This window comes from Cetorhinus maximus, chromosome 21 (genome assembly GCF_964194155.1).
Source record: "Cetorhinus maximus chromosome 21, sCetMax3.hap1.1, whole genome shotgun sequence".
Classification (NCBI taxonomy): domain Eukaryota; kingdom Metazoa; phylum Chordata; class Chondrichthyes; order Lamniformes; family Cetorhinidae; genus Cetorhinus; species Cetorhinus maximus.
Window position 1 is genome coordinate 36,508,819 of NC_135899.1, and position 23,098 is coordinate 36,531,916.

General features: G+C 45.9%; 3 protein-coding genes across 4 annotated transcripts in view; 2 read left to right on the top strand and 1 right to left on the bottom strand.

Moving 5' to 3' along the window:
* Window positions 1-23,098, top strand: part of LOC144695242 (uncharacterized) — a 232,698-nt gene that overhangs the window by 101,277 nt on the left and 108,323 nt on the right. Inside the window, exon 2 of one of the 2 annotated variants that reach the window (XM_078566135.1) lies at window positions 4,272-8,454. In XM_078566135.1, the coding sequence (XP_078422261.1) occupies window positions 4,358-5,350 (993 nt within the window). In that variant the 5' untranslated portion in view covers window positions 4,272-4,357 and the 3' untranslated portion in view covers window positions 5,351-8,454. Of the gene's footprint in view, window positions 1-3,968; window positions 8,455-23,098 lie in introns of those variants that run through there. The other variant, XR_013579912.1, reaches the window with a different exon arrangement.
* Window positions 1-23,098, bottom strand: part of LOC144695205 (uncharacterized) — a 66,905-nt gene that overhangs the window by 42,172 nt on the left and 1,635 nt on the right.
* LOC144695265 (uncharacterized) lies at window positions 14,958-18,082 on the top strand. Its single transcript, XM_078566177.1, has one exon. The coding sequence runs from the start codon at window positions 15,405-15,407 to the stop codon at window positions 16,194-16,196; it is 792 nt and encodes a 263-aa protein (XP_078422303.1). The 5' UTR covers window positions 14,958-15,404; the 3' UTR covers window positions 16,197-18,082.

The window sequence follows — 23,098 nt, forward strand, 5'->3', positions numbered from 1 at the left end:
CACATAATATCCACACTAATCTTCAGGCAGCCTGACTATCCTGTGGGGAATCAGCTGTGGAAATGCCCCTTATGCTGTGTGAGAACATCCAGCTGAGAGAGCTGTTTACTCGGTGCTTTGTGCTGAACTGTTTGCCTGGAGCTGTGTGTTGGATATTGAGTGTGTTTATTGGAAGCATTTCCCTTCTGATTTACAGGCTGACTTTTGTTGATGGCTCATTACTGAATATGAGAAGGTGAGGTGTAATTATCTGGGAGGTGCAGAGTGTCTGATGATTCTTACTGATTTCCTATTGTTGAGTTCTGTGTGTGTTGGGAGCTGATTATTAACTGTGGACTGTGAATGGTCAGTTCTGTCTGTGTGTTGGGATCTCTATATTTCCCATCTTTTCAAATCCCTCAAGACCTCCCACCCTCCCTATCTCTGTAACCTCCTCAAAAAAAAACAAAAAGAAAGACCTGCATTTGTATCGAGCCTTTCATGACCACCAGATGTCCCAAAGCACTTTACAGAAATAAATTTCTTTTGAAGTGTGGTCACTGTTGTAATGTAGGAAATGTGGCAGTCAATGTGAGCACAGCAAGCTCCCACTGACAGCAATGTGATCCTGACCAGATAATCTGTTTTTTGGTGGTGTTGATTGAGGGATCAGTGTTCGTCAGGACATTAGGGATAACTCCCCTGTTCTTCAAAACAGTGCCATGGGATCTTCTACACACACCTTAGAGAGAGCAGAAGGGGCGTTGTTTTAACATCAGATCTGAAACACGGCACCTCTGACAGTGCAGCCCCCCTCAGGACTGCCCTGGAGTTTCAGCCTCAGGGCTCAAGTCCTGGTGTGGGACTTGAACCCACAACCTTCTGACTCAGAGGTGAGAGTGTTACCTCCTGAGCCAAGGTTGACAATCAACTCTTAAGAGCCTCTAATCAGCTCTCACCCTCTAAGATCTCTGCACTCCTACAATTTTGATATTTTGAGCATCCCCAATTTTAATCATTTCACCATTGGAGGCCGTGCCTTCAGCTGCCTGGGCCCGAAGCTCTGGAATTCCCTCCTTAAACCTCTCCATCTCTCCACCTCTCTTTCCTCCTGTAAGACACTCCTTAAAATCTACCTCTGGACTGAGATCAGGAACTACCCTCAACCCACCCCGTCCATCCAGGAAGGGGGACTGCAGCCTGAAGGTGCATCCTTCAGTGCTCCTTGACACACTGAGTTTAAACTAGTGTGCAGCCATTCCTACCCTGCTCTGCTGCTAGTTATATGTTTTAACCATATTTCCCTTTGCAATGAGTCTGCCCCCTCACTGGGAGACTGCCTCACAGCGAAGGTCAGTAGGATAGTGAACCATGAGGGGAATCACGCTGCTCCTACTGAACACCCAGTCACTTTCTGACTTTTTACATAAGAACAATAAACAACAACTTATATTCTTCTGATCTGCTGTCAAACACATCCGAGGCTACACATCCCACCATAGCAAAATTACATTGCAGAAAGAGGCCATTCAGCCCATCGTGTCTGCTCCATCCAAAAAAGAGAAAAAAGAAACTAGCTGCTTATTTTAATCCCACTTTCCAGCACCTGGTCCAAATCCATGCAGGTTACAGCACTTCAGATGCAGATCCAAGTACCTTTTAAATGAGTTGAGCATTTCAGCCTCAACCACCAGCTTAGGCAGTGAACTCCAGACATCCCCCACCCTCTGGGTGGAAACGTTTTTCCTCATGTCTCCTCTAGTCCTTCTACCAATCACCTTAAACCTATGCCCCCACCGCACCAACTCAGTAATTCACCCCTCAGCTAGGGGAAATCCTACCTAGGCCCCTTATAATTTTGTACACCTCAATTAGGTCACCCCTTAGGCTCCTCTGTTCTATGGAAAACAACCCTAGTCTTTCCAATCTCTCCTCATGCCTGCAATTTTCAAGCCCGGGCAACATTCTTGTAAATCTCCTCTGCACTCTCTCCAGAGCGATTATGTCCTTCCTGTAATGTGATGACCAGAATTGTAACAAAATTCCAGCTGTGGCCTAACCAGCGTTTTATACAGTTCCATCATTACACCCCTGCTTTTGTATTGAATATCTCATCCAATAAAGCAAAACATTCCATATGCTTTCTTGACCACCTTGTCTACCTGTCCTGCCACCTGCAAGAACCTGTGCTCCAAGGTCTCGCACTTCGTCAACTCCTCTCAATAACTTCCTGTTTTTAAAGTATTCCCTTGCTTTGTTTGCCCTCCACAATTTTTTTATTTATTCATTCACGGGATGTGGGCTTCGCTGGCTGGGCCAGCATTTATTGCCCATCCCTAGTTGCCCTTGAGAAGGTGGTGGTAAACTGCCTTCTTGAACCGCTGCAGTCCATGTGGTGTACGTACACCCACAGTGCTGTTAGGAAGGAAGTTCCAGGATTTTAACCCAGCGACAGTGAAGGAACAGCGAACCTCCAGGTGGTGGTGGTGTTCCCATGAATCTGCTGCCCTTGTCCTTCTAGATGGCAGTGGTCATAGGTTTGGAAGGTGCTGCCTCAGGAGCCTTGGTGAGTTCCTGCAGTGCATCTTGTAGATGGTACACACTGCTGCTACTGTGCGTTGGTAGTGGAGGGAGTGAATGTGGTGCCAATCAAGCGGGCTGCTTTGTCCTGGACGGTGTCAAGCTTCTTGAGTGTTGTTGGAGCTGCACCTTGAACATAGTTCCATGTCCCAAGGTGCTTAGCAAGATTGATAACAATATTTGACACAGAGGCACGTAATGTAATGTTATTACAGATGACCAAAAACTTGCTTAAAGAGGTAGATTTTAAAGAGTGCCTTACAGGAAGAAAGAGAGGTAGAGTGACCAGATTATTAATTGAATTGCAATTCCACCAGCTGCCATAGTGGGATTTGAGCTCATGTCCCCAGAGCATTAGCATGGACTTCTGGATTACGAGTCCAGTGACAATACACTATTCCACCTTCTCCTCCCACTGGTGGTGGAGAGAGTGGGTTTTGAGTCCAGTGATAGTGGCTCTGATTAGGGGTACTGCTGTGTTCTCGGTACCGTCGAGACTCTTCAGTGTTGTTGCAGATGTTACCAGTGCTGCTCCTGACACACACTATAATCCTATGTGTGTAACTTTCCGTGGTTGGATTTGAACTCTCAATCTCTGGGTTGTTAATCCAGCTCCAGAGGAATTCGGCTGCCATACCTGGAGATATATTGATTGAAATATCTTTTAATGCCTTCGTTAAAGATTTTACCTGAAGGCCTCAGCCTTTCCCAAAAGCCTGGGCTTGGATTTGATAGTTTTACCCAGTGCTGTGGCTGATAGCTGAATTTGGGATGTGCAGTCTGAGCGAGTGCAGTGTATCTAATTTCCCAGGATAAACCAGAACCCTTCAATCAGCTACACTGAAGAAATATCTTCTTTAGTTTCTTCAAATAATTTTGGAAAACAAGGGAAGAAATTTCAAAATCTCCATTGAATTAACATTTCTCCTGAGTGTTTTTTTATATTAAACACATACTGTAAGTGTAAAACTGGTCTTCACCAGCTCGACCTGAGCTCATAGTGAATTGATAGCCCGTTTTACACTCCGCCCGACTGTCCTTTCCATTGCCCTCACGGTGCCTGGGAAGATGGGGGTCTGGGCGAAGGAAAGAAAGTAGCCACATTGTCTGCTCCTGGTCACTACCCAGTGTCCCTGCTGGAAACAGAGGGTGTGTGACAGTCAAGTGAGGAAAAAGAAAAGACTTGTATCTGATCCCCCACACAGGGGAATAGCAGACTGGCACTCACTGTGGAACAGTCTCTAACTGAGGAGTCAGCCCCTTCAGCAAAGGAGGAGAGGGAGTTGGAGGAAATCATGTTTCCTTTTCCTGTTTTACAGAAGGATTGCACCGTACTACACCAGAGAATACAGCGAGGATAGACACTGCAAATAGATCCTGATCGTCATCCAAGGAACAACTGCACAACTGTGGAAAGACATCCAGTCCCTTCACAGCATTGCTCAACACAGAGAAGGTTGGGCATTGAAACTGTCATCTGGAAATTGGTCGGGTCAGGGGAGTTTTGACATATCATCAGATCTGAAACTGGTCAGTGGTGCGGAACCTTCCATTAGAACCAACCTTTCTGAAGGTTCGGCTGTGGGCGATCGGTCAGGGTGAGGCTGGGAAGAAGTGTGAGTGGCTCCAAGTGTGGTGAGAGCTTCCATCATTCATCGAGTCTCATAAACCACTGACTCATTCCTACAGGTGAGAGGCTGTTTGAATGTGAGGTGTGAGGAGGGCTCCACAAGCTCATAAGATCTCCTAACACAGAAGGTGCATCTGTTACAAGCGCTGTTAACACAAGAGCAGCTACATGGATGAGAGCCAATTCAAGTGTGAGGTGTGTGACAAATCATTCTCATGTTCATCTCAATTCTGCGTGCACCAATGCATTCACACATGGGAGAAACCATTCAAGTGCGACATTTGCGATAAAGCTTACTTGACATCTTCAAGCCTCCTTAGACACCAGAAGAACCACACAGGGGAAAAACCAGTCAAGTGTATGGTGTGTGACAAAGCCTTCACACGAATTTCAAACCTCCTGGACCACCAAACAATCCACACAGGACAGAAAGCTTTCAAATGTGATGTTTGTGATAAAGCTTTTGTGGCATCTTCGAGTCTCCTTAGACACCGGAGGAATCACACAGGGGAAAAACCCTTCAGGTGTGAGGTTTGTGAGGTGGCTTTCACCCAGTCCTCTGATCTCCTGATGCACCAGAGGATTCACACAGGGGAGAAACCTTTCAAGTGTGAGGTGTGCAACCGAGCCTTCACATGGTCATCGACGCTTGTACAACACCAACGCATTCACACAGGGGAAAAACCCTTCAAGTGTGAGGTGTGTGACAAATCATTCTCGCACTCATCAAACCTCCGCAGTCACCAACGCATTCACACAGGTGAGAAACCATTCACTTGTGAGGTGTGTGACAAATCATTCTCTGAGTCATCGAACCTCCGCGCACATCAACGCATTCACACAGGAGAGAAACCATTCAGGTGTGAAGTTTGTGACAAGGCTTTTACCCACTCCTCCGATCTCCTGAAGCACCAGCGGATCCACACAGGTGAGAAACCATTCACGTGTGAAGTGTGTGACAAATCATTCTCTGAGTCATCGAACCTCCGTGCACATCAACGCATTCACACAGGAGAGAAGCCATTCAGGTGTGAGGTTTGTGAGAAGGCTTTCACCCATCCCTCTGATGTCCTGAAGCACCAGCAGAGGCACACTGATGAGAAACCACTCCAGTCTGAGGTGTGCAACCAAGCCTTTGAACAGTCATTGATACTTGTGTAACAGTAACACAGTCACACTGGGGAGAGCCCGTTAAGTGTGAGGTGTGTAACAAAGTCTTTGTACGATTCTTGTGCCTGGTGAAACAGTCATGCTCACACAGGTGAGAAACCATTCAGGAGTAGGGTATGCAACCGAACCTTCAGACAATCTTCAATGCTCCTGAGATACTGATGCACTCACACAGGGAGAAGCCATTCACATCGGAGCAGTGTGACAAAATATTCTTGCAGTCATCAAACCTCCATGTTGTGCAGTGTAGTCACACAGGAGGGGATCTCTTCAAGTGTGAGCTCTGTGACAATGCATCACAAACTGATCAAATCGGCCAGTCCATCAGATGACCCACACATGGCAGTAAGTATGAGATTCACAAAAAAGTTATCTGACATCATCAAAACTCCTGGGACATGAGCAGATCCACACTGGAGAGAAACCATCCATGTTTGAGGTGTGTGACAAGGCTTTTGCACAATCAGCGTATCTCCTGATCCATCAACGCACTCACAAGGTGAGAAACCCGATCAGTTTTGGTTCTGTAATAAAGACTTCACACAGTTGTTGAACCTCCTGGTACATCAGTGAAGCCAAACAGGAGACAAACCCTTCCAGTGTGACATGTGACAGGATTGTTTCACCTACTCCTCCTCTCTCACCATACACCAATGTCTCCACATGGACTTGGAGCTGGGTCACCTGCTTCTGTTACACTGAGAGTTGTCTGTGTTGTTTACCCTCCAGTGTTCACACAGGGGAGCTGTTGTTCCAAAGAACTGTCTGTCTCAGCAGTGTCTGTCTCAAACCTCTCCCACCATCAGTCCAATTGTTTCAAGAAGACCAACTTAACCTTTGTCCAGATCACCAAACATCACCAAAAGAAAATATCAGTATGCATAGAAGCTCCTGCTTGTGCACAGATGTCACTGTGTCTCTGGGAGGATTTCCTCAGCCACACGAAGTTAGCGATTCAGGAGAATGTGTGTCAGGATGTTCCCTGCTCTGGACAAGAGGGAAATATCTCAATAGTTTCCACAGCTTGATTTATCTCCCTTCTTGAAGAAAATAATAATTGTCACATTCCTGAAGTCCAGTGGAGTTCTCTTTCCCCCCCAAATCCATAGGATGAATGAATGGAATCTTGATGTGAGCAGAAGTCCACCAGCTTTGAAGACCTCAGCTGGAATACCATCGGGGCCACAGGCTTTGTTGTTTTTTATCTGTTTGATTGTTTGTTGCAGCTCTCCCATGGATGGGGACTCACCCACGGATTCTACCAAAGGCACAGGGGGATAGACTGGAGGGTATCAGTTGTCACTGTGGATTCATGGTTGAGGAGTTGTTCAAAATCTTCTTTTCACGTTAACAGATGGCATTGTCATCCTTAAGAATAGAAACATCATCCTGTGAATGAAGGAGATTTTGTCCATTTGACCTTGGTGTGTAGGTGGGCCTGAAGACTTTAAATGCTTTGCATGTCATGATGATCAGATTGTTGGATCTCTCAGGATTTCTATTCCTACCAGATGTCCTTTATCTTCCAGATTTGTCTTTGGGTGTCAGCCTTGAGCTGTTGAAATGCTGCCTTCTTGAGTTGTGACCTTGGGTTGTTCTGCCAGGCCTAATGAAGGCTGATTGTTTTTGTTCCAGGAGGTCACATATTTGAGCGTCATGTTCGTCGAGCCAGTCCTGGTAACGACGATGATGCTCAAACCCAATGGTCTGGACACAGGAGTTTAGTACAACTGACTTTATTTGATCCTACTGTTCAGGAATTGAGTTGGATGTGTGAAGATTTTCCAGATTGGTCATGAGCTGCACCTGGAATTCCTCTCTTCAGTCGGGCTGTTTTGGGGCTGAGACATTAATCTTCTTCCTCTTGGACTTTTGGGCCTTGTAATGTCTTGGTGCTGGGTAGATAGTCATCACCAATCGAACAAGTCGATGATCTGTCCAACAGGTATCACGTCCCCCACGTGGATCGAGTGATACAGACATCACTTAGAACTTTGACTTGGCTTTAGACCTTCCAGAGGAACCTCCAATGTGTTCTTTGTTCCCAGAGAAATCCAAGAAAAATGTCGAGAACAACACCAGGAACTCTTCATTACATTCATTGATGTAACCAAAGCGTTTAACTCAGTAAATCGTGAGGCTCTGTGGATCATGCTCCAATGATTTGGATGTCCAAGAAACTTCATCACAATCCTGCAATTGCTTCATGATGCTATGACTGCAACTGTCTTGAGTGGGAGATCTGAAACAGAAGCCTTCAAAATTCAGACTGATGTCAAGCAAGGCTGTGTGATAGCCCCCATTCTATTTACAATCTACCTGACAGTGACTATTCACCTCATCAAAGATCAACTGCCCTCTGGTGTCAGTATTAAATACCATCTAGATGGGAAACTCATTTACCTCGGTCACCTCCGTGCCAAAACTAAACTGACCACCACAGATACACATGATCTACAGTTCGCAGATGACTGCAGTGTCATTGTCCACTCTGCAACAGATTTGCAAACCTCTCACAAACCCATGCAGAATTGAAGAGATTGAATGGTGGAAACGAACTCCATCCTGTGTCACTAAAGTTCGGTGCCATTTCTGACCATCGGAATTGGGAGCCAGACTAAAGCAAAGGGATTTTAAAGAAACTTCTGTCTGTAGTATTCTGAGAGAGTTTCCCCTGATGTGAGTGTGTGTGTGTTAGTAAAGTGAGTCAGGAGTGGGTATGGGGTAGAATCGGACCCTGTTTGAGATGATGATGTGAATTATACTCAGATGCTCCTCAGGTGGTGGATGTTTCTCCTGCCTAGGAGGATTACTATCCTGAGTATGGTGAGGGAGTGGGGATGATTCGCTATATACCGGAGTTCCCTTAGCCCATCATATCTCAATGTCCTCACGGTGTGTTATGTTCACCTTACACTCTTCCAAGATTCATTTCATTTCTGGGAAAGATTTTGAGTTGTTTTCAAATGCTTTGTTATTTTGGTTCATTCAAAGTTTGTGTAAGCTGAATATTGTGTTGTTTGTCTGCTGTTTTATCAATCTTCTGTATAGATTTATAAATCACAATAAATTCATTCTTTTAGCTTAACCCAAAATTCCTGTTTTGTCAGCATGGTGTGTTCCTATTCATGAAACACTCAGGAGCTTACAGTATGAATCCTGTACACAATATATTGGTCAATGCCACTGTGGGCTTGTTATGACACAGCAGCTGGTAAAGGCTGAGTTATTTAAAATCCCAGAAGGAAATTTTAAACAACCTATATTAACCTATATTTTCAATTGGTATGTTTTAGATGTAGCTCTGAATTCAGGAATAATATCCACCAAGCCTCAAGACTTTTTTAATATAAATTAAATTAAACATTTATTAATTGAATAAGGTATTAAACACATACACCTGTTTACAATTTACTACCATAATAACTATTAAAGAAATCCATAAATTAATAACTCCCAAGTAATCTTCCCCAAGGCAACAATAACCCATAGACTTAAACAGGCAAAGTACATTTTATCTTATGAATTCAAAGTGAGGTTCCTTTCAATTTGGCTCCTTCGCAGACAGTTGCAGACTTATAGGTGGCTTAGATCTTCCATGCCTCTGACTCACACACAAAACTCTTTTCTATATACCTTACTTTCCCTTTGAATGCAAATTCTCATTGTTTCACCAGGCCCTTTGAACTCCACCTCTTCTAACAATAAAACCCCTTTCATAGTACCAATTTTATTAATATAAGCATATTGCTTGATGTCTCCTAGCTAGGTGCAAGATTTCACCCTTCAGTCTTTGAATGGTTTATTCAACAAAATGCAATGTACCCTCTATCTTAACTTCCTCACTGTTTAACATCTCAAAACTAACTGTACAAAGCATCCAGACTAGCTGACTTTAATCCAGTTAAGACACACACACAGACACAGACCCCACTACAAGTCCAATTTAAAATATTTTCCAATAACATTATATACATTAATATCTTCATGACAGGGCTGATATACATTCTCCATCAATGTGTTTATAATTTCCAGTTCACAGGGAACATGATGTTTCCCTGAGAAAGAAAGACTAGCATTTATATATCAACTTGCATGAACTCAGGGCGTTCAAGAGCACTTTACAGCCAATGAAGTGCTTTTTGAAGAGTTGCAACTGTTCGAAGGTTAGAAACAAGCTCCCACAAACAGCAATATCATATTGACCCGTTGATCTGTTTCTGTGACAGTGATTGCAGGATCCACATTGGCCAGGATATCAGGGATAACTCCCCTGCTCTTCTACACATAGTGTCATGGGATCTTTTACTTTCACATGAGAGGGAAGACAGGGCCTTGGTTGACCTCATCTGAAAGATGGTATCTCTGACAGTGCAGCATTCCCTCAGTACTGCACTGGAGTGTCAGCCTCAGTGCTCAAGTCACTGGAGTAAGACTTGAAACCACAATCTTCTGACTCAGAGACAAGAGTGCTAACTAAGCCATGGCTGACAATAACTTATAATATTTCTGTTGTATTAGATTCAGTTTCTAAGGGATTAAGTCCCAAGGCTGTGTACAGAATGCTTTTCCCCCTGTAAACTGGCAGCCTGAAAGTTTGATTTGATTTAAAATGGTAACTAGTTAGAGCTGCAGGTGTCAGTGTTGTCTTTGTGTCTGGGTTCCTGAAGCTGTGAAAGGTGGTAAAGTCCCTGGTGTCAGCTGGAATGGACATCTTAAGGGATTGTCTTCAATCAGTACTGCTGATTAACCATTCTGCTTTCATTCACTCATGAAAGTTCTATTGCTTAGGCACAGTCCTCACAGTCTGTCAGGAATAAAACTCGAGGAATAACCCACTCTAGCCCACACAGGAAAGCTCAGTGTTAGTTTTAGTGAGGTTTTTGAGTTTGTTTTCAAATCCCTCCATGGCCTCTCCCCTTCCTACCTCTGTAATCTCTTCCACCCCTCAGTCCTGCACTGGAGTGTCAGTCATGATTTTTTGTGCCCAAGTCCTGGAGTGGGACTTGAACCCACAACCCTCTGACTCAGAGAACAAGGCTGTGGGTTCAAGTCCAACTCCAGATGGATTATTCCATGAACATGGATTAAAGTTGTTGTCAGGGCCACACGAATAATTCCTCAGGCTCTGGGCTCCCTGAACAAACCCTGCCCACCATTTATTGAAACGCAAACATGTTGTAAAATGAGTGAAGAAATTATCATGTAGATGTTTACACACTGCACTGATCATGAAGCCAATCAGATCACAATGTACCACACTTAACATTGCTTCAATTGGTCACACACCATTTTTTTTAATGTCTGTTTTGGTAAAACTCCTTGGCAAATATGCAACTGCCACAAGCACACAGGTTGTAGTCGAGAGTTTATGCTAGTTTATGTCGGTTTTATCAGTGCAATGCGGCTGAAATTGACCATATTGAATTTTAAATGTAAGTTATGTCGAGTTTAAATTGAATTTTAACTCTGGTTTATGAAACATCATCCAGGAAGCTGGTGCCAGCCACAGAAATGACCACGGCCCCAGATGGGAATAATGAGAGTGGTGAGTTTCTGTCGATTGCGTCTGTTTGAGGCGGCTCTTCAAATTACACTCAGGGTTTTTGGGCGTTCAGGCACCAACAGTCAGTCATGTTCATGACTCCAGTCTACATGCTGTGGTCAGCAATTATTTCAGCAAACTACAGGCCCACAAATAATAGTTTATTTCAGTTGTGTCATATAAACAGGAGAAATAGTTAAACATCATCCTCGTGTACTGCACACTGAACAATATCACTCTCAAACAAGGTCTAGCCTGGGACAGCCTAGGAGAGGAACCAGGAGAGGTGAATGGACCGAGACATCCCGGGAGAGGTGAATGGACCGGGACATCCCGGGAGAGGTGAATGGACCGGGACATCCCGGGAGAGGTGAATGGACCGGGACATCCCGAGAGGTGAATGGACCGAGACATCCCGGGAGAGGTGAATGGACTGGGACATCCTGGGAGAGGTGAATGGACCGGGTCATACCAGGAGGTGAATGGGCCGAGACATCCTGGGAGAGGTGAATGGACCGGGACATCCCGGGAGAGGTGAATGGACCGGGACATCCCAGGAGGTGAATGGACTGAGACATCCTGGGAGAGGTGAATGGACCGGGACATCCTGGGAGAGGTGAATGGACCGAGACATCCGGGAGAGGTGAATGGACGGAGACATCCCGGGAGAGGTGAATAGACCCAGACATCCCGGGAGAGGTGAATGGACGGAGACATCCCGGGAGAGGTGAATGGACCGAGACATCCCGGGAGAGGTGAATGGACCGAGACATCCTGGGAGAGGTGAATGGACCGAGACATCCCGGGAGAGGTGAATGGACCGAGACATCCCGGGAGAGGTGAATGGACCGAGACATCCCGGGAGAGGTGAATGGACGGAGACATCCCGGGAGAGGAATCAGATGAGGTGAATGTTGAGCCTCAGAAATTGGAGCTGAACCTTCACAGGAGGCGACCCCTGGACAGGGCAGGGCTGTCAGATATCACCTCATGGGGCATCTACTCACATATTGAGCCCCATCCCACTTCCCGAGCCAGTCACTCCCTGGATACCAGGTCAATTTCCTCTCTCCCTGCTGTGTGTTTCTCTCTCCTGTGCCGCTCTAATTCCTGTGCCCCTCCCTCCTGTGCATGTGCTGATCCCACCACTGCGCGTCATCACTGCCTTGGATGCTGTGGGTCTTCCTCTTCTGATCTGCTGTTAAACACATCCGAGGCTACACATCCCACACTGATGTTGTCAGTTTGAAAGCCTCCGAGGATGAAGAATGCTATTCCCACACTAGAAATCTCTGTCAAACATTTACCGGGGGAACTGAGACAGCAGCTGCAATAAGTGAAGTTTTATTCAGATGGGACAATGACAAGTTTAAATCCCCACCTGATCTGCTGCTCAAAGTCGCCTCTGTTTCACCGGTCAGTTTCCCAAACTTCAGGAAACTCATGTTACTCCAGAAATATTTGGATTGGCTGTGAGAGACGTCAATCAGAGAGCCCCACCCACTCTGCCCATTCCCTCCCCTTCCTGTTCCACAGCTGCTTCACTTCCTGTAGGGACTCAAAACCAACTCAGGAGATGGTGAGTGAACGAACACAATTTATAATAATTACATCACATAATATCCACACTAATATTCAGGCAGCCTGACTATCCTGTGGGGAATCAGCTGTGGAAATGCCCCTTATGCTGTGTGAGAACATCCAGCTGAGAGAGCTGTTTACTCGGTGCTTTGTGCTGAACTGTTTGCCTGGAGCTGTGTGTTGGATATTGAGTGTGTTTATTGGAAGCATTTCCCTTCTGATTTACAGGCTGACTTTTGTTGATGGCTCATTACTGAATATGAGAAGGTGAGGTGTAATTATCTGGGAGGTGCAGAGTGTCTGAGGATTCTCACTGATTTCCTATTGTTGAGTTCTGTGTGTGTGTGTTGGGAGCTGGTTATTATCCTGTGGACTGTGAATGGTCAGTTCTGTCTGTGTGTTGGGATCTGGATGTTTCCTGTCTTTTCAAATCCCTCCAAGACCTTCCACCGCCCCCCATCTCTGTAACCGCCTCAGAAAAGGTAAAAAAAGGAAGACTTTAGAGCCTTTCACGACCACCAGATGTCCCAAAGCTTTCTACAGCCACTGAAGTGCTTTTTGAAGTGTGGTCACTGTTGTAATGTAGGAAACGTGGCAGCCAATGTGCGCACAGCAAGCTCCCACAAACAGCAATGTGATCATCTTTTTTAGCTGTGTTGTTACAATCGCTGTCGAGATTTAATTTTTAAAGAGATTGAAGTCCTAGTGACAACTTAAAGGAATAGCACAAGATTTCAAATTTTAAGACTTTTACTAACAAGATAACTAAAAACAGTTATATTTAACATCTCGCTATCTGCAGAATCACAGTTTTTACAGGAACCAGTCCAACATCACCCCCAACTTCCAATGGGTTCACTCCTCTCCATTTCGTTGAATTGTGACTTTGAGTGACCATCAAAAAGCGCTTTTCTGAGTTTCCACAGAAGTTCTGAACCAACTGCAAAACACTGAGGCCTCCTCCAGCGATTCCCTCCCCGGACACAATAGGACACACTTCTGGAATCTTTAGATTGCCACAGGATGCGTCTATTAGACCAGAGACCATGTTCCCTCCCACATTCTGCCTGGTAGCCCACAGAAAGGACACCCTCTCCTCTCTGCTGACTGGTCTCTCTGTGAGACCTGTTTCACTCCCTCTCTCTCTTTCTGCTTCAAATCTTGGAGACAGAAAATCTATCCAGTCAGCCCCAGCTGCTCTTGCCTTTGCTTTCAGGTGTGATAACTTTGCATTTGCTCAGAAAATCCCAACATGTCTCCATGCTAAATAAACCACCTGAGCTGTTGCCAGGCAGAGTTATATAGCCTCCTACCAACTGGTCCACCCATTCTCCACCTTTTCCACAGTATTCGCTTTTACCAAACATCACAAAGATGATTTAAAACATAACAATCTTACAAACTTCACGTTTATAACACTCTTGACATGAGCCTTCTCAACACTGGGGAGGATTGAGTGGTCTGAAGGGGAGTTCTCCCAGCATTTCAGGACGAGGTCAGGTTTGATCATCTCCTCACTATTTATGGCTGAAGACACATTAATCTTGTGTTTTGCACCTGACCCCAACATGGTTAAGAATGGAGGTGATCATGGAGACGTATTCTCCTGTTGCTTGACTAGTTGTCCACAATTCTCGACAAGATGTGATAGGACTACAGAACTTTGCTCTGATCTGTTGGTTGTAGGGCTGTTTAGTTCTTTATTACCTGCTACCCTTGGTGTTTAGCTTGCATGCAGCTTGTGTATGTTCACTAGGTTCAAACCTGGACTATAAAGTATACCCAATGCTGCTCCTGACATTAATATACTGGTTTGATGATAATCATGGAATGAGGGCTGTGCCGGGCTGTGAGATTGTGGTGGAATACAATCCTGCTGCTGCTGATGGCTCACTGCACCTCATGCATACCCAGTTTGGGGATCTGACCTCTACTCCCCTAGTGATGATTAACATGGTGAAGTTCTCATTCATCAGTTGGGAGGGGAGTGTTAGTTTTCCTTGAACTTGTTTGACCTGAAGCCATGAGACTCCATGGAGTCAATATTGAGACTTCCCCACCTGCCAGTGGGAAGGGACATACCCAGGGATGGTGACGGAGGAGTCTGGGATGTTTCCAAATTGATACGATTCAGTGATGTGAGTGCATGGTGAATTAATAGCCCATTTTACACTCCGACCGACTGTCTTTTCCATTGCCCTCACGGTGCCTGGGAAGATGGGGGGCTGGGATGAGGAAAGAAAGTAGCCACGTTGTCTGCTTCTGGTCACTATCCAGTGTCCCTGCTGGAAACAGAGGGTGTGTGACAGTCAAGTGAGGAAAAGAAAGGACTTGCATCTGATCCCCCACACAGGGGAATAGCAGACTGGCACTCACTGTGGAACAGTCTCTAACTGAAGAGTCAGCCTCTTCAGCAAAGGAGGAGAGGGAGTTGGAGGAAATCATGTTTCCTTTTCCTGTTTTCCAGAAGGATTGCACCGTACTACACCAGAGAATACAGAGAGGATAGACAACGCAGATAGATCCTGACCATCACCCAAGGAACAACTGCACAACTGTGGGAAGACATCCAGTCTCTTCACAGCATTGCTCAACACAGAGAAGGTTGGGCAGTGAAACCATCATCTGGAAATCGGTCGGGTCAGGGGAGTTTTGACATATCATCAGATCTGAAACTGGTCAGTGGTGTGGAGCCTTCCATCAGAACCAACCTTTCCGAAGGTTCAGCTGTGGGTGATCGGTCAGGGTGAGGCTGGGGAGAAGTGTGAGTGGCTCCAAGTGTGGTGAGAGCTTCAATCATTCATCGAGCCTCATGAACCACTGACTCATTCCTACAGGTGAGAGGCTGTTCAGGTGTGAGGTGTGTGAGGAGGGCTCCACGGGATGCATCTGTTGTACAACATGTAACATGAGAGCTAAATGGAAGAGAAGCCATTCAAGTGTGTGATGTGTGGCAAATCGTTCTCGTGCTCAACTCAATTCCTCAGACACCAACACGTTCACACGGGGGAGAAACCATTTACATGCATTGTTTGTGACAAATCATTCTCGTCGTCATCCACCCTCCGCATACATCAACGCATTCACACAGGGGAGAAACCAGTCAAATGTGAGGTGTGTGGCAAAGCCTTCACACAGTTATCACACCTCCTGGTCCATCAGACAATCCACACAGGGGAGAGGCCCTTCAAGTGTGAGGTTTGCGATAAAGCTTTTGCGACATCCACGAGGCTCCTGGAACACCAGAGCATTCACACCGGGGAGAAACCCTTCAGTTGTGAGTTGTGCAACCGAGCCTTCGCACAGTCATCAGCACTCTCACAACACCGACGCATTCACACAGGGGAGAAACCCTTCACTTGTGAAGTGTGCAACAAATCGTTCTCAGGCTCATCGACCCTCCGCATTCACCAACGCATTCACACAGGGGAGAAACCCTTCACTTGTGAAGTGTGTAACAAATCATTCTCGCATTCATCGACCCTCCGCACACACCAACGCCTCCACACTGGGGAGAAGCCATTCAAGTGTGAGGTGTGTAATAAGGGTTTTGCACAATTGCCAGGCCTGGTGAGTCACCGGCGCATTCACACACGGGAGAAGAAAACATTCACGTGTGAGGTGTGTAAAATGGACTTTGAACAACTATGGGGCCTGTTGGATCACCATCGTGTTCACACAGTGGGGAATCCAAGTGAGGCGTGTGATTGAGCCTCACACAGTCAGCAGCGTTCATGAATCATTCACGTATCCACACAGAGGAAAATATGTTTCAGTGTGTGGTGTGAGACAACTGTGAGTGATATTTGTGAAACACTGACACATGCACACAAGGGAGAAGCCATTAAGTATGAAGCATTTAATGAGGGCTTTGCACAATCATCAGGCCTGATGTATGACTGACGTATTGACATTAGAGAGAAACTGTTCACATGCGAAGTGTGTGGCAAAGCCTTCACAAACTCATCAGAACCCCTTGTCCTTGCTGGAAGCCACACAAGGGAGTAACCATTCAAGAATGAGTTGATGAAGTTCCCTCAAAGTCTTCAGCCCGCCTGGAACACAACCAGATTCACACAGTGCAGAAACTCTTCAGCTGCAATGTTTGTGACAAGGCTTTCACCTACTCACCTGATATCCTGCAGCACCAACAGATCCACATAGGAGATATACTCTCCAGATGTGAGGTGTGTGACAAGGCTTTCACACAGTCAGTGTATCTCCTGGTCCATCAACACACTCTCACAGGGGAGAAACCCTATCGGTGTGAGTTCTGTAATAAAGCCTTCAACAGTTGTTGGACCTCCTGGAACATCAGTGAACCCACACGGGAGACAAACCCTTCCAGTGTGACGTGTGACAGGGTTGTTTCACCTACTCCTCCTCTCTCACCATACACCAACGTCTCCACACGGACTTGGAGCCGGGTCACCTGCTTCCATTACACTGAGTGTTGTCTGTGTTGTTTACCCTCCAGTGTTCACACAGGGGAGCTGTCGTTCCAAAGCACTGTCTGTCTCAGCAGTGTCTGTCTCAAACCTCTCCCACCATCAGTCCAGTTGTTTCAAGAAGGTCAATTTAACCTTTGACCAGATCACCAAACATCATCAGAAGAAGACATCAACCTGTATAGAAGCTCCTGTTTATGCACAGATGCCACTGTGTCTCTGGGAGGATTTCCTCAGCCACAGGAAATAGGCGATTAAAGAGAATGCGTGTCAGGATTTACCCTGTTATGAACAAGTTAATGATCTGTCCAGCAGACATCAGTCCTTGTTCCTCATCTACACAGCAAAGGTAATTTTGGGAAACAGGGGTCTTGAAGGTGGATATGAGGGAGTGGTTAAACCAGATTGACAGCTACAGAAGCATTGTGGTGAATGAAGGGCCAGAGTAGAGTTGCGAATTAGAAAGCGCTGTCTACCTCAACTAGGGGAAGAGTGTCTTCCAGAAATGGAAACTGATTGGTCTATGGATCATTGGATTCCTGTAACCATTGGTGGGTTTGTATGATGGAAACAAGCTCCATCCTGTGCCACTGAAGTTCGGTGACATTTCTGACCATCGGAATTGGGAGCCAGACTAAAGGACAGGGATTTTAAAGAAACTTCTGTCTGTCGTATTCTGAGAGAGTTTCCCCTGATGTGAGTGTGTGTGTGTGTTAGTAAAGTGAGCCAGCTCTCAGGAGTGGGTATGGGGTAGAATCAGACCCTGCTTTAGTTGGTGATGTGAATTATAGATGGATTATATCAGGTGACGGGTGTTTGACTAATACCATGGGTAATGTTTGTACTCTCCTGTCTGGGAGGACTACGATGCTGAGCATGGTGAGGGAATGGGGGTACTACAGACCTGAGTTCCCTCAGCCCATCATACCTCGATGTAATAATGCTGTGATATGTTCACCTTACACTCCTCCAAGATTCATTTCATGTTCAAGGAAGGCTCTTGTGTCATTTTGAAATGCTTATGTCATTTTAGTTGATTCAATGTTTACTGTAGGCTGAATATTATGTTTTTATTTGTCTGATGTTTTACTAACCTTCTGTATAGATTAATAACTCACAATAAATTCAGTTCTTTTTGCTTAACGCAAACTACCTGCTTTGTGGTGTGTTTCTATTCACTGAAACACCCAGGAGCCTACAGTAAGAGTCCTGTACACAATATATTGCTCAGTGTCACTGTGGGCTGGTATACTTACTCCATCAATGGGTTTATAATTTCCAGTTCACAGGAAGCATATTTCCCAAAGAAAGAAAGGCTTGCATTTATATATCAATTTTCATGAACAATAGTCATCTGAAAGCAATTTACAGCCAATGAAATACTTTTTGAAGTGTAGTCAGTGTTATAAGAAATATGGCAGCCAATTTGCCCAGTGTGACAATCTTGTTAGGGATCATTCATGATTGAAGAGAAATCCGATCATCCAGAACTCCGTGATTAGATTTCACATTTTTTAACAAAGACAAACTTTATTGTATATAAAAGAAATAAACAAAGCAAGCACTATGAACTTAACACAATAGTTTATCATTACCGATACTATAGACTCAGCTCTACTTCTTACTTCCACCAAAGAGTTCCCTTATACATTACAAGAATCTTGACTCTTTACTTCTTTAGGGACTAAGACAAAGGTATGCCACAACCCTCCAGAATTCACTTTAATTCTCATCAGTGTTTCAGCTATTCTCAACCCATAGCTTTTTAGCTGAGCAACCCTCCAACTTTTCTTTAACACCCCATAACTAGGGATGCCTCAGATCCTTGTTTGGTTTGCTGGTAGATACCCAACTGCCTTCGCACAGATTCCAAGCTAACTCCACTGACTGTTTTCCGTCCACAGGCTCTGTGAGGACCACTGTAGATATCTTGGTCTAATTTCAAACTAGGAAAATCTTCCAGCTGCTTTTCCATCATAAACATTCCAACTGAGCCTGACCTCCACCCGCATTCCATGCAGTAAACAATAAAGTTAGTATTTTCTCTGTTCAAAGTACAGGCCTGATGAGTAATCATCTCCTGTTGGCTCTCTCAATCTAGTGAGATTCCGTCTACACAAAAGCAAAACTGTAACTGCCTTCTGTGAGCAAACACCCAGCTAAATTAAACAAAATAAACTTCTACCCAACTCTTTGATTTCATACGCCATATGATGAATTAATATTACCAATGGATGTAAATGCCCTCTCTCCAGACTTCCTGGGCCCATGAACAAATCCCCCCATGTTTACTCGGCTGACCCCCCTATTGTTTATTCCTTTCACACCTCTACCCCTGACCTTGTAAGATCAACATAGGTTAGCTTTTACTGTAATAAATTCAAAGCCTGTTTGAATTGCATTTACATCAGAGTTATTACCAGTTTCTTAAACAGATTACCTCATTTATGTACAGTGAAAACTTTAATTCCTAAAAGTAATATTCTAAAATACATAAATTATAAATTGGATTTTCACAACCACATCAAATTCCCACAAACAGCAATGTGATAATGACCAACTAATCTGTTTTTGTCACATTGATTGTGGGATCCACACTGGCCAGGAGATCAGGGGAGATAACTCCCCTGCTCTTTTACGACCTAGTGTCATGGGATCTTTTACGATCGACTCCGGAAGGATTATTCCGTGAACATGGATTAAAGTTGTTGTCAAGGCCACACTAAAAGTTCCTGAGGCTCTGCACTACCTGCACAAACATTCCCCCCTTACCCCCACCATCATGGTTTATTGAAACAGAAATGTGTTGTAAAATGAGTGAAGAAATTATCCTGTTTACACGCTGCACTGATCATGAAACAAATCAGATCACAATCCTTAAACAAAACTGCTTCAATTGGTTGCACATCATTTTTAAAATATTTACTTTAGTAATATTCTTCATCAGTTTTATTGGTGTAATCTGGCTGTAATTTAAAGGATCAGGAATTTCAAATATAAGTTATGTCAAAAGTAAATTGAACTTTTGAAATCTTTAACACTGGTTTATGAAACATCACCCAGGAAGCTGGTACCAGCCACAGAAATGACCACGGCCCCAGATGAGAATAATGAGAGTGGTGAGTTTCTGCTGATTGCGCCTGTTTGAGGCGGCTCTTCAAATTACACTCAGGGTTTTTGGGCGTTCAGGCACCAACAGTCAGTCATGTTCATGACTCCAGTCTACATGTTGTGGTCAGCAATTATTTCAGCAAACTACAGGCCCACAGATAATAGTTTATTTCAGCTGTGTCACATAAACAGGAGAAATTGTTAAAATAGTTTAATATAGTCATAATTACATTATTACCTCAATAATATTGTATGGAGTTTCTGCTTTATCCTTCTTTCTTTATTCATTTAAGGATGTGGGCAATGCTGGCTGGCTAGTGTTTATTTCCCATCCTTAATTGCCCTTGAGAAGGTGGTAGTGAGCTGCCTTCTTGAACCGCTGCAGTCCATGTGGAGTAAGTCCAAGTCAGGATGGTGAGCGGCTTGGGGGAAACTTCTAGGATGTGGTGTTCCCATGTAACTGCTGCCCTTGTCCTTCTAGGTGGTAGCGTTGTAGGTTTGGAAGGTGCTGCCTAAGGAGCCTTGGTGAGTTTCTGCAGTGCATCTTGCAGATGGTACACACTGCTGCTACTGTTCGTCGGTGGTGGAGGGAGTGAATGTTTGTGAATGTGGTGCCAATCAAGTGGCTGCTTTGTCCTGGATGGTGTCAAGCTTCTTGAGTGTTGTGGGAGCTGCACTCATCCAGGCAAGTGGGGAGTATTCCATCACACTCCTGACTTGTGCCTTGTAGATGGTGGACAGACTTTGGGGAGTCAGGAGGTGAGTTACTTGCTGCAGGATTCCCAGTCTCTGACCCGCTCCTGCAGCCACAGCATTTACATGGCAATTCAGTTTCTGGTCAATGGTAACTCCCAGAATTTGATAGTGGGGGATTCAGCGATGGTATTGCCATTGAATGTCAAGGCGCAATGGTTAGATTCTCTCTTGTTGGAGATGGTCATTCCCTGGCACTTGTGTGGTCAATGTTACTTGTCACTTGTCAGCCCAAGCCTGGATATTATCCAGATCTTGCTGCATTTAGGCATGGATTGCTTCAGTATCCGAGGAGTCGCAAATGTTTGCTAAACATTGTGCAATCATCAGCGAACATTCCCACTTCTGACCTTATGATGGAAGGGAGGTCATTGGTGAAGCAGCTGAAGATGGTTGGGCCCAGAACACTACCCAGAGGAACTGGTGAACTTTCCCTGTATCCCTCTCATCTTTATAATACTGAAAGATGGGAATAAGAGAGAGAGAGAGAAATGGGAGTAGAGACAGATAGAAGAGAGGTAAGAAGGCGAGAGCCAAGGGAGAAGAGGAGGGTATTGAGGCGTAGGAGAGAGAGGTGGCAGAAAGGAAGAGGTCAAGAAATGGTGGAGGTGAGATAGGAGAAAGAAAGAGAGAGAGATAGGACAATAATGCAAGAGAAGGAAAATGAAGGGATGGGAGGAAGAGACACAGGAATGAGGAAAACAGAGAGGTAGGAAAGAGGACCAGAAGGAAAGAAGGGGTGATAGGGAGAGAGCAGAGAAGAGTAAGTTTTTCTCTCCCTCCTGTAGCTCTACCCCTGCCCCCTCCCTCCTGTCTCCCTCCCTCCTGTGCTGCTCTCCTGTTCCTCTTCCTCCTGTGCCTCTCTCTCCAGTCCCCCTCCCTCCTGTGCCGCTTTCTCCTGTCCCCCTCCCTCCTGTGCCTCTCTCTCCAGTCCCCCTCCCTCTTGTGCCGCTTTCTCCTGTCCCCCTCCCTCCTGTGCCGCTTTCTCCTGTCCCCCTCCCTCCTGTGCCTCTCTCTCCAGTCCCCCTCCCTCCTGTGCCTTTCTCTCCAGTCCCCCTCCCTCCTGTGCCGCTTTCTCCTGTCCCCCTCCCTCCTGTGCCGCTTTCTCCTGTCCCCCTCCCTCATGTGCCGCTTTCTCCTGTCTGTCTCCCTCCTGTCTCCCTCCCTCCTGTGCCACTTTCTCCTGTCCCCCTCCCTCCTGTGCCGCTTTCTCCTGTCTCCCTCCCTCCTGTGCCTCTCTCTCCTGTCCCCCTCCCTCCTGTGCCTCTCTCTCCTGCCCCCCTCCCTCCTGTGCCTCTCTCTCCTGCCCCCCTCCCTCCTGTGCCTCTCTCCTGCCCCCTCCCTCCTGTGCCTCTCTCTCCTGTCCCCCTCCCTCCTGTGCCTCTCTCTCCTGTCCCCCTCCCTCCTGTGCCTCTCTCTCCTGCCCCCTCCCTCCTGTGCCGCTTTCTCCTGTCCCCCTCCCTCCTGTGCCGCTTTCTCCTGTCCCCCTCCCTCCTGTGCCACTTTCTCCTGTCCCCCTCCCTCCTGTGCCGCTTTCTCCTGTCCCCCTCCCTCCTGTGCCGCTTTCTCCTGTCCCCCTCCCTCCTGTGCCGCTTTCTCCTGTCCCCCTCCCTCCTGTGCCGCTTTCTCCTGTCCCCCTCCCTCCTGTGCCGCTTTCTCCTGTCCCTCTCCCTCCTGTGCCTCTCTTTCCTGTCCCCCTCCCTCCTGTGCCGCTTTCTCCTGTCTCTCTCCCTCCTGTGCCGCTTTCTCCTGTCCCCCTCCCTCCTGTGCCGCTTTCTCCTGTCCCCCTCCCTCCTGTGCCTCTCTCTCCGGTCCCCCTCCCTCCTGTCCCCCTCCATCCTGTCTCATCAGGTGATGGAGTGGCTTCTCCAGGTTCACATAGATGTCTGTTGTTGTAATGATAGTTCTGGTTGTTCAAGTGAGCTGACTTTTGTTGAGTGTGTTGAATGTTTTCACTCTGACCGGCTCTCCAACTCTCACCTCTGGCAACGATGTGGCAGCTTTATCAAAGTGAAATTTGTCTTTCTGTCGTTTCACTTTGATCTTATCACTCACTCCCTGTTACTACTGCTAGCCTCAGTAGTTTTTTAGCTGTTGGAAGAGTAGTCTGGGTGCAGCGTGACATTAGTCACTGGACTGGACAACTTTCCATGCCTTCAGTAGGTGTGTTTCTCCACTCTGAGATTGCCTTGTACACATCTGTGCTGGATCTAGTTGATTTTTTGATGATCCCTTTGGCAATTTTCACCACTGCCTCAGCCTTTCCATTTGACTGGGGATAGTGTGGAGATGATGTGGTGC